We start from the raw sequence: 12,281 nt of genomic DNA, 5'->3' as shown, positions 1-12,281 counted from the left end.
TTTTTTTTTTTTAAGTCTTTCAGCAGCATTTTATCTTGGTGAAGTATAACGACATGAACTCTGCTCTTGATAAAAGATTCTGGGAGAGGTTGTTACCTTTGAAATCACATCCTGCATCTCATTTCTTGGATAAAAAGTTCCATCATCATAACGAAATCTATATAACATCTGTTCTGGCTTGAATTGGTGTTTATCAGTAACTAAGAACATAGAAACAATATATTAAAATATTGACAATCTAAAATGTGGCAAATAAAAACAAATAAATTTATAAAATACATATTCCCAAATATTTAAACTTGTATTTACCAAAAACTTTTGTTTTCCTAACACAGTAATACCAATCCAGTATTTTGACAGAAAGATTCATGATAAGATTTTGTTATATATTTATAATTTCCATATAGTGATTTAAGAAATAGAGTAGCAATATTTAGTTAGCATAATATGAATATGTGTATAGTGTATTATTTATATAAATACATAATATTTAGTTAGCATGAGTATGTGTATAGTGTATTATTTATATAAATATACAAAGTTGTGTTTTCTATTTCTTCACAGTGCCACAAAGTTGAGCAAAAACTGTCCTTCGAAAAGCAGATAATCTAATTAGTAAGTTATAATTCAATTCTCAGTCCTAGAGGTGAAATTTAGTATTTATCTATTTTATCCCACAGCAATCAGGCCAAGACCACACATATACCAATCTTGACTGTTTAATCTGTGTTTAGAACTCTGGTGTAGATTATATAATTTTAATATGTAACTTATTCCAAAATTTCAAGTTTTCTGAAACTGAGGAATGTTTTTCTTACATGTCACTTATTTTTTTTTCTTAGTGGAAATGAGAATGGTCATCCTTCACTTTCATCCTTGAGGTAAGAGTTTCATATTCATAAAGACTCCTATTTAACTTCCTCTCAAGTTTTCTTTTTTTCCAGAAATATTTTATAGATAGTCTAACAAAAGTGATTGTTTGTAAGAGGAAAGAAAAACATAAATTGAACCTCAAAGAGTTTATCTTTAAATGTTTTCTTTACAAGGAATGCAACATTTGCAGAGCAGATAATTTACCTCAAGGGGCTGTGTTTTCATGATTAGATAGAAGATAGAGAGGTGATTATTTTTTGTTAAAAATGTTAAAGAGGGAGAAAAAGTTGGCAGAATTAATTTTCATGAACTACATTTGGTGAATCCAGAGAAAGCCAAAAGACTTATCAGACACACACACACAACACACACATGCAAACGTTAAGTGAAGTTTCAGCTATTTTACCCCAACCTACCCAAACCATGTGCATGGCTTGCAGCCATCAGATTGAAACAGGATTGCTGCCAAAGAAAGATAGACAACACAGCCTTTTGGCACCTTTTTTTCCCCATATCAAGCCAAAAAGAAAAAAGCATGTGTGAAAGAAAAAAAGAAAAATAATATCAAGAGAAATATTTTGCAATCGTATGGCATGTCTCAAGACTAGTTATTTATTTCTTCTCTGCAATCTACCTTTTTCATTTTTATCCTCTAAGAGTCACTGAAATACATTATTGTCTTGATATTTCAAAATTCAAGGAAATGTTGGGCCCAAATGTCTTTTGCCATGATAAAACAAACAGTAGTTTAAAATTCCTAATCAAAATGGAGTGCTTAGTACTGAAAGGTGCTGATGTAGTGAAACGCCAGGACACCTGCACCCCAATGTTCATAGCAGCAATGTCCACACTAGCCAAACTGTGGAAGGAGCCTCGATGTCCTTCGACAGATGAATGGAAGACGATGTGGTATATATATACACAATGGAATATTACTTAGCCATCAGCTAATACCCATCATTTGCTTCAGTGTGGAGGGAACTGGAGGGTATTATGCTGAGTGAAATAAGTCAATCAGAGAAGGACAATCAGCATATGGTTTCACTCATACGTAGAATATAAGAAATAGTGAAAGGGATTATAAGGGAAAGGAGGGGAACTGAGTGGGAAAAATTAGAGAGACAAACATGAGAGATTCCTAACTCTGGGAAACAAACAAAGGGTTGCAGAAGGGGACATGGGTAGGGGTATGGGGTAGCTGGGTAACAGGCACTGAGGGCACTTGATGGGATGAGCACTGGGTGTTATACTATATGTTGGCAAATTGAATTTAAATAAATAAATAAAATAGGGAAATTAAATTTAAAAAATGGAGTTCTTAGTTGTATAGTAAACTCCTGTGACTTTCATGATTAATCTTGGGTTTTTAGCTATTGCTCTGGAAAAACAGTGAATTGTTCTGCATTCAAATGCACTCCCTCCAACTTCTTGAACATGAAAAATGGGCTTATTGACTGTTGAGAATTAAGGTCATGTGAGAAAGGTTGCTTCACACTGTCTTCTAAACAACTATGCAATATTGTGATATTACTAAGGATACAACTGGCTCTCTAGGTGGTGAGGGAAAAGGAGTGCCAATCTGTAGTATTCACCAATTTCTGTGGTATTAAATATTCCCACACTGGCCAATTTCAAGCTACTGAAATAGTCACTGAACACAGAGTTAGATGAGCAGTGATATATTATTATTTAGTACTTCTATCATACAGAAAAAATAGATATAAATACCACCAAGAACGTAAACAATAATAAAATATAGTAAAATAATTAGGAAGTAATGAGTTTTAATAATATATGAACTTTGTTTATAATACAATGTATGTGCTATCTGTTCATATAATTTTTAATAATAGCTGTGCTTTACAACCAGCTTGCAAATTTCTAAGAAATGTAATTACCACCTCTTTTAAGTTTGTATAGCCGACTTCAGCACACTACTGGATATAATGAATGAGGTCTCTAAATTTTTGCATAAGTATTTCTAATGTAAATAGTAAACTCAGATAAGAAAATATATCAGCATATCACCGCAAAAGCATATGCTGCTTCAACCCAGCAATTCCTTGGTATATCAAGGCTTTGCTTTTGTAAAGTTCTCAACGATATTTGCAATGTGAATAGTGGCAATAATAGTCAAATCTTTTTGCTTTCACTCTTTAAAACAGATGGTTCATTCAACTTTATTTTAGGAACTCTATTTTCACTAAATGCAGCTGGAACTACATACCAATAAAACAACCATGTTTGGCTCATATCTCTACATTCTAATAAGATTATTAATGTGAAGTTGCATAATGTGTTCTCCTCCTCCTAGTTTGGGGGAATCTGTACTAGTTAACTTTGGACACTTAAAAAAAGTGATTGCTTTTAGCAACAAAAATTCTATATGCCAAATCAGACATTACAACTGATCAAATTCTGATAACAATAATAGTACAGGCCACTAAAATCAAACTGTGACAAACAGAATGTTAATAATAGGGAGGATTCAGGGCTTTATTTCTCAGAAAAAGAATTAATTGGGTTATAAATATCATTGTGCAAAAAGACTTAAATTCTCCTACGTTAAATAATCAAAAGTCTTTACCTCTGAAAATTCAAAATAAATTTTAATCCAGAATTTAATCTCTTTCTTTACAAAATTATGTTGGAGAAAATGGTGTCTGAAGTTGGAGGATAAACTGATTAGGACTGAATTCTCCTATTCTGATATTCCTTACTAAAAAAATCTTATGTTGTTGATTTTTTCCTTTCTTTAGAAGGAGGCAATTAAAAATATTGTGAGAAACACTTTAACAAAATAAATAAGGGTGGTTCTCTCCAATGGAATTCAGTGATTCCTTCAAGAGCTTTTAGCAGTTATGAACTGAAGAACAGGTCAGAGTATTCATGAAGATATTTAAGATTCATAAAGATATTTATGAAGATATTACTCCAACTCGGGTTTGTACTAACTTACAATTGACATGAAAATGTTTGGCTAGCTACTCACAATTTCAGGCAAAGTAATAAGTTTTGTCATTGCAAAGTCAGTAAAATTCCATCCATAAGAGTTATGTCTTGAGTTTTCAGAACCCAATGCACTATGCAAATAAGCGACTTAGTCCTCACACAATTCCTAGGTCATCATGATGAAATATGAAAGCAAGAGTGGAAGGGTGGCTTGAAAATAACCTAATAGCCCCTTCAAAGGACATCCTCTTACCCCACATCCTGAATTTTCCAGTTCTCGGTATAAAATTTCTGTAATGCCCTTTTGTTTATTACAAGGTATCTCATAGTCAAATAAGAAAATATTATAACAAACTTAGTGTGCAGCTCTTTCTAAATACAGTAAGCATTGTACAAGTACAAAAATTGTATTTCTTAGATAATCTTTTAAACAAAGAGCAACATCAATTGCTGACAGCTTTAGGATCTTTTTTTCTCTTGTTTCTAATTCATAATGGTATGAAGTCACTCAAATTAACAACAGAAGTTATGAAAACCTCCATTGAAAGAGAAATGTTAAAAGTTATTTTTATGATTATTACATGATGATATAATCATAAAATATTGATGAGTTTATATAATGATTACTCTGGCTTTAAAATAATTCCAGTGATTTTTTTAATATTGACCTGGGAGCTGTGTCTCAGTAGCAGAAATTGGGTCACTGTTGATCAAATCAGTTTAGCTTTTGTTTATCCTAGACATGAATCTACCCTACATTTCTAAGTTTCTCTTGCAGTAAGGAGTGGCCATGAAACTACGTTGCATCTAAAGACATGCACAAAAAAGTATGGCACAATGGGGAGTGTATAGGCCCATTTAAAACCAACAAACCAAAAACTCCACTACTCCTTCAACATGACTTTTAAGAGCTCTTTACACTGAAAGTAGGTGAGCCTCTATCAGACACCAAAACCCTGTGTGAGGGAGAGCACCGAACCCCATCCTCCACCAGTGACTTTATCTGAGTGAAAAAATAGCTTTTAGAATGTAAATCAATGTAGTTAGGTGGTATATTTGTTATAGCAGCTAGCATTAACCAATTCCTTCTCAGAGTTCCCTGCCAAAAATTAATTCTCCCATCCTAGTAGATTTCTACCTTTCTGAAAGGAAATATGTCAACAGCTGGATTGCTTGATAAACAAGGTAAAAAGACAGGCTTAAGACTACCAGACCATAAGAAATAAAGTCACTATTCATGTTTACATACGTAAAGTACCTCGTATAATATCCTACACATAGAATGAAGGAAAGAGTCAGGTAGGAAAAAAATAAACAAAGGTGTTCATAAACAGATTTTTTTCATTCTTTGCTCTGTCTGGTAAGACATAGTCCCTGGAAGTACACAGTATAAATGAGACAAGAATCACCTGATTTCTGAAGGTCTATGATTGTATGCAAAACCTGTCTATATTCCACCTACTTGAGCTTCAGTGGACTGCAGGACAAAACAAATATATTCCCTTCTTGACCCAAGTATATACTTGGACTTGGGCCTAGAACAAAGGAAAGAGAAGCAGCAAAGAGAAAAGCCATCTAGCTCAATATCACCTTTTCATTCTTACTTTTAAGTTTTTGGATAATGCTTTTTAGCATACTTGGTGCTACATGGTGTTTCTATGGTACTAAAGAATCAAGTACAAAATCATATACAATTTATAAGTATTATCTGTTTACTCACAATATAATTAGTCATTTATTTATCCACTGAGCAAATATTTATTGAGCACCTACATGTGATGGGCACTCCAGCCATTTACTATATATTAACAAACAAGGGTCCCGTTCTTATAGTATTTATATTTGATTGGGGGCCAGAGTAAGTATGGGAGATAGAGAAGGAATAAACAAATAAAACAGCATGATAAGTTTATAAAGAAAATTTTAAAAATTAAAATTAAAAACACAGCTTGTTGCAATAATGGGATAAGATTCTAAAAGTCAGAGTGTCACTGAAGACAAGACGGTGACTTTTGTAATTTCATTTACTGCTATCTCTCTAGCACCTAGAAAGGTCCCTAGCATATACTAGGAATTAATAAATAACTGTTGAATGAGAACAGCAAGAGCAAAGATCCCAAATGGAGTGTTCAAGGAGGAGACAGTAAGCCACAGGGGCCACCATGTAATGAATTAGGTGCTACACTATGTGCCTAGTCACAGAGGATGTCAGGGGCCCTATCACATGGGGCCTTTCAGGCCACGGAAAAGAGATCCAGACTTTGATAAGGGATTCTGGATTTTTCTTTGAGTTTAATGGGACATCAGCAGATGATGATAAGCAGAATACCTTGATCTTACATTGTTTTAAAAGGTTTCCATGCTTTGTGCAGTGGCGGTATTGTAGCCAATGAGGCTTATCCGAGGCATGATTATTGCTAATTTCAAGGTCTCCAGCTGTTATCTGTAGGGTGTATCATAGGGATGGAGGATCAAAGTGGAAGCAAGGAAGGAGAGGATGGTTACTGAGAAGAAGGTGGGGATCCTGGAAGTGAGAGGAGCTGTCTAATTAGGGACCTATTTTGATGGTAGAATTTACAGAGCACCAGTACGGTGGGGAAAAACTGTGAAGATACAGTTCATTTTTGTCCCACTCTAATTAAAAAAACAAAAGGAACACTGAAATACCTTAGCCAAATACCCATGTTTACTCATAATCCCCCCTCTTTCTCCTCTCTCACATTTTACATAAGAAATTCTTCAAGTTTTACTTCTCAGTCCCATTATCACTGTGTTCTTCTTTCTATGTTACTGATGTTCTCAGGAATCTGGTGCTCTCTTGAAATGATTGCCAAATTTGTCTCTGGATCTCCCTCTATTCTGAACTTAACATACATATTTTCAACTTCGTGCTGAGTGCTCCCCTGTGGATGTCTCATACCCAGCCTACCACAAATTCTTTATCCTCTCCCCATCCTGCTCCTCCTCCTGAATAATCATCCCTGTCAACCAGCTAGAAACCTCAGAATAATCTGATCTTGCACTTCACTCCTCATGTCCCAGACAATAGTTGCCAAATATGCTGTTCCAGCTTCATCAAACCCTCCCAGATGGGCCACTGTCATCATGCCATAGAACACAACCCTCATCCTCCCATTGCAGGGAAAGGTGGGGACCTCCCAATAGATGGGGCTCCCTGTAGTGTCTCCAATGTCTCCACTCTGTGTTCCACATTGCTGCATGTGAGGGCTCTAGAGCCAAGTTCTGGCCACTTTTCTGCTTAAAAGTGTCCATCATCTCCTCACTCCCTTCAGAATAAGCCCTACATATTACAGCCAGAGTGTTAAGATCTTGTGGAATCAGATGTGCTTACCTTTCATACCACACCTCTCCTCCCCAGTATGTTCATCCGTGACCTATACTGTCTCACCATGAGAGATCCTATACTAGTTCCTGAAGAGACCACTGTGAGCTTTCCCAGTTCCATGCCTGAGTATCTATACTATTCCTCAGGGCGAGACGTTCTCTGCCCTTCTGTCCCACTTAGAGTCCTACTCATTCTACAATGCCTAACATTAATACACTTTCCCTCATAAAACAGTCCCAAATACTCTAATTAGAACTTACCACAGTCCCACATTTACCTGCATTTCTAATTTTTACCTGTTTTGTGGCCATTCGTATTAAAGTTAGCAAATATATCACCATAAACCCAACTCCCTAAAACTCCCAGAACTACAGTTCTGTATATGTTAGGCACTAGAAATGTTGTTAAAAATACATAAGCATTCTATAATGTGGACATTTACTATAAGCTAAATTGATTAAGGAATTAAGATGCCTCCAGCTGATGGATAAATAGAATAGTTTAGTAACTAATGAAATAATTACCATGGTGGATGATTCCATTTTCTAATAATGCTTGTCCTAAGTGAACACCTTCCTCAGGCCTGTGAATCTCTCCAATTTCCAACAGCCATGACACAAATTCACTGCAATAGAAATACACTAAAATGGTTAAATAGTCTTTTTTGTCCTCCCTCAGGAAGTCTATTTCTACCATGCTTTCATCAAGCAGCTTTGGAAGGAATCTCAAATATAAAGAAATATTTGCAGTGCATTTCAGCATGCATTTTTTCCACACATGTGAAGCCCAAAATTATTTAAATTTTACTCTATTCTAAAAAAAAAAAAATGCTATTCTGGAAAACCCATGTCCCTTTTCTAAACCACACATAATAACTATTCAACTCACTGAGACCTCTAATAAACACAAAGGGAAAATTTCAGAGTAGTTTTAACTATAAAGAGAATAAAAACAGATCCTAAAGAGGGCTAACAGGCAAAATAAATAGAACAATAACGACTTAATATAAGAGATAGACGGTCTGGAATGTGGCTTTCCAGGCACGGAAAACCAGTGTGTTTGAAAGTCCAAGAAGGCAAACCAAAAATACTGCATACCCTATATGGTAGGTGGAATTCCAAACATGTCCTCCTACTCCCTCCTCCCATCAAGAATCCCGTCCCTTGGTTTTGTAATCAAATCCTAAGGTAGGTAGTGCTATGAATGGATTTTGTATATGTAAATAAAATCCCCAGTCAGTTGATCTTAAAACATGTAAATTATTCAAGAGGGCTTGACCCAGTCAGTTGAGCACTTTGAAGGAAAGAGCTTTCTCAGGTGGGTGGCATAAGAGTAAGTAAGAAAAATTAAAAGCACAAGAAAGATTCAGTGAGCCACTGTTGCCTTTGAAAATAGAGGGCCATGTAGCGAGGAATGCTGGCAGCTTCTGAGAGTGGTCCTAGCCGACAGCCAGCACACAAATAGGACTTACTCTTACAATCACTGAGGACTAAATTCTGAACCTGAATATGCTTGCAAGTGATTTATTCCTCAGAGCCTTAAGATAAGGGCCCAACCTCAGCGCAGCCCACATCTTGCTTTTGGCTTTTGAGACCCTAAGCAGGCAGCCCAGTATCATTCACCTTGATTTCCTTCTCACCTATAGAATTATGAGCTAATGACTGGGTGTTGTTTAAAGCCCTAGGTATGTGGTCATTTATTTTGCACCAATATAAAATTAATACACACCAAAAGTTTTATTATATTGTTTTCAAATTTTAAAGTCATTTATGGGGTGCACCTGGGTGGTTCAGTTGGTTAAGTTGGTTTCAGCTCAAGTCATGATCTCAGGGTCCTGGGATGGAGCCCTGCATGGGCCTTCTGCTCAGTGGGGAGTCTGCTTCTCCCTCTACTTCTGTCCCTCCTCCTACTTGTGCACTTACTCTCTCTCTCTTCTCAAATAAATAAATAAAATCTTTAAAAATAAACAAGCAAATAAATAAAGTTATTTAGTAAATCCATTCTTTAATTTAAACTGTCATCCAAAAGGAATACTCTGGAACAGAACAGTTCCATCAGAACTGTCTACCACATATATCTGCTGTGGCTGTGGAAGGCTAGGGAGGATGACAGCTCATATCTTTTACCAATTCGGGGTGGGGAGAGGAGCCCCAGATATCACATATAAATAGGATGTTGTTTGGTAACCCAGGAGAGCACCAGCTCAGTAGTGATGGTTTATATGGCCATGTGGTATCATAAGAAAACACTAAACACAGAAACGTTTTACAATAAAATATTTTATAATGCTTATGTTATAAAAATCTAACATTTGAAGTTTTACATAAAGTAATGGATACTGTTTAGAATGGTTTCAATTTTGCACAGAGGTCAGAGAAGCCAAGCTATAGAAAGTGTCAGGAGATTACTTCTCCATTTATTACAAAACTGAAAGCAACACATATGACTAAAGTCAAATAACTGAGGGTTGCAGAATTCTAAAAGTGGGTATCGAGTCTAACCAGTACATTTTCAGGCAGAAGAAGTTGTTAAAATGCTTTCAATCCTTCTATTAAATAGAAATCATCCAAAAGAAAGAAAATCTGAAAAGAAGTAAAACTTCAGGTTTCTTCCTTGATAGCACAAAAGTAATGAGTATCAACTCCAGGGGCACCTGGGTGGCTCAGTCGGTTAAGTGCCTGCCTTTGGCTCAGGTCATGATCTCAGGGTCCTGGGATCAAGCCCGCCGTTGGGCTCTGCACTCAGCACAGAGAATCTGCTTGTCCTTCTCCCTCTGCTCCTCCTCCACTATCTCTCTCTCTCTCAAATAAATACTTTTTTTAAAAAAGTATATCAATTCCACAGTGCTGTCACAGGATTAGATGAGCTAATAAATGCCAGGAACTCAGCACAGTGCCTGGCACATTTTGAGCACTTATTAATATCAGTGGTTGACAAATGGATTGAGCTGGTTGGTATGTAGCTCAAGCATCATTCTCCGTTCTGAAATCTGAATACATCAAATTAAAATGAGAGAAAGAGCACATTCTAAGTATTGCTATAAATTAGGAGCATAGAGGAAGAAAAGAGAATGGTTACTAAAGGAAGTTAATGGGCGGCTTTATTGTGGGACCTACTGAAATCACAAGAAGATCCCATTAACACTCTGTGAAAGGATCGTGATCCTGTCAAAAGCAATCTCAAACTTGGGCTGTAACACAGAGCTAGTGTGTTGTTATGGAAAAAGCCACAGTGAACACAGCTAAGATTTACTGAGTCTTTCCTGTGTATCAGCACTATGGATGGTGAATGCTCACATACCGTCGTAACTAACTAGCGCTATGGCCATGTGAGATCATAGGGTAAAGAGTTAATAAAACCCCTGCTCTTTTAATTAAGAAAACGTGACCCTGAGTCAACTTTGTAGCTCTGTTTCCTTAGAACCTGATGCAGGCAGGGTGTTAGCCATGTTACCAGGAAGCATTGCTTATGGTCAAAATGAGTTCTGATGGCTAAATGGAATACTAATAAATGCCTGGTGAGAAGCTGAAGTGACTCTTAGAAGCAGGCATGTCCCTATGAGAACCCCGGAAGTTATGTCCATGGGGTGGTTATAAAAAATAGGGTCTTCTTTGCAACATTGGGTTTCTAAGCCAAGGTGGGCTTACATCTGCTCTTTCTCTTGCACAAGAGCCATCACCCAGGGCTTGATAGTGACACCAGCTTGCTGGCAGCTGTGTGGTCTGGTGTAAGGACCATGCCCACTAATGAAGAGACCCCATACTGCCCTGCAGGCCAGGGTTTCCTGGCTTACATTCTTCTAACAGGGTTGGGAGCTGGTGTGGCCTGTGGTTATTTTGTTGTGTCTGCGTAACGAATCAAGAAGACATTCTGGGAGGTATTACAAGTAAGCACTATAATCATCTTCATTTTTTAGAGAGGAAGAAGAAAGTTAAACTTCCCAAATCTCTTAACTAGCCAGAGGTAGGAGACAGTCTGTTTATGATGTGTGTTCCAAGTCCAGACTTGGAATTAGCACTCCAGACTACTTTTATAGAGTTGACATTGGCATTTAATAGCTATATGAAGGTGGGCATGGTAAACTCCCTGATCGCTGGTTTCTGAATCTTTAAAAAATACAAAGCTTTTAACTTCTAAGTATATGCATCTGAGGATCAGAAATAACATATAGGGACAGCCAGCACAGGGCCTGGCTTGAGCAGTAGTACCTTTGGTCCCACAGGCTTCGCTCAGCAGGGACCCCCACGTCTAGTTGTCCTCAGAACCCAAAGGACACACAGTAAACCTATGCTAAAGCCCAGGCAACTTCCCTGCCTGTTGCTCTGTGCTGGGTCCCTTGCATGACCCTCTTTTTCAGACCCGTCGACACTCCTTCATGCTGAGCCCAGCTGCCAAAATGCTGAATTAATTGCGAGTTTAGACTGTGTGTTCTCCGTTCCCGAGTCTCCTCAAACTCTAGGCCTGTACTCACATCCCTGCTAGACTCTGAGCCCGCCTGCCTGCCAGCCCTGCATCTGTTTTGCCCTTAGAACACGGTACATCTGAAATTGCTGAAGTCATGTGTGGATGGATAGATGTCTTAAGTTTTCTATGATTTCTGGCTCTGAGTCCATTCCTTCATCCCACTATGGGCCAGGAAATGTTCACAGTTAAAGAAATATTCAAAAATGCCCAGAGGAATATTTTTTAAAGAAAAATCATTAAAGTAAACAAAAAAAAAAAGAAAAGAAAAATCATTAAAGTAAACAAAAAAAAAGAAAGAAAGAAAAGAAAAATCATTAAAGAAAGGTCAACACACGACATGGTGAAAATATGAAAGAAATACATGTACCCAGACTCCCGACCTTACCTTCCAAGGAAGCATTTAGGGAACGTGGTCAATTTTCTTTTTCTGTCTTTGATCAGATTTCCCTGTTTGCACATCATCTTATAAAGTTTCTCACCCTGTTCGGAGATCATTACCCAGGTGTCTTGCTCCATTCCTAATTTTAAACCTATCCAAAATGAAACAAAGGACAGGTAACTGAAAAAGTTTCCCCACTCACTCATGTCTGCATTAAACAAACATCTATGGCACGTCTCCCATGTGCAGGGGTCTGCAGATACAGAG

General features: G+C 37.1%; 1 protein-coding gene across 1 annotated transcript in view; it reads right to left on the bottom strand.

Moving 5' to 3' along the window:
* The window catches only part of PREX2 (phosphatidylinositol-3,4,5-trisphosphate dependent Rac exchange factor 2), a 276,462-nt gene that overhangs the window by 151,227 nt on the left and 112,954 nt on the right, over positions 1 to 12,281 (bottom strand). The window contains 3 exon segments of the mRNA XM_038579474.1: positions 97 to 200; positions 7,696 to 7,796; positions 12,021 to 12,165. Coding sequence (XP_038435402.1) covers positions 97 to 200; positions 7,696 to 7,796; positions 12,021 to 12,165 — 350 coding nt within the window.

The sequence above is a fragment of the Canis lupus genome, chromosome 29 (assembly GCF_011100685.1).
Source record: "Canis lupus familiaris isolate Mischka breed German Shepherd chromosome 29, alternate assembly UU_Cfam_GSD_1.0, whole genome shotgun sequence".
Classification (NCBI taxonomy): domain Eukaryota; kingdom Metazoa; phylum Chordata; class Mammalia; order Carnivora; family Canidae; genus Canis; species Canis lupus.
Note: the sequence above shows the minus strand (reverse complement) of the source record. Positions and strands in the feature narration are given on the sequence as shown.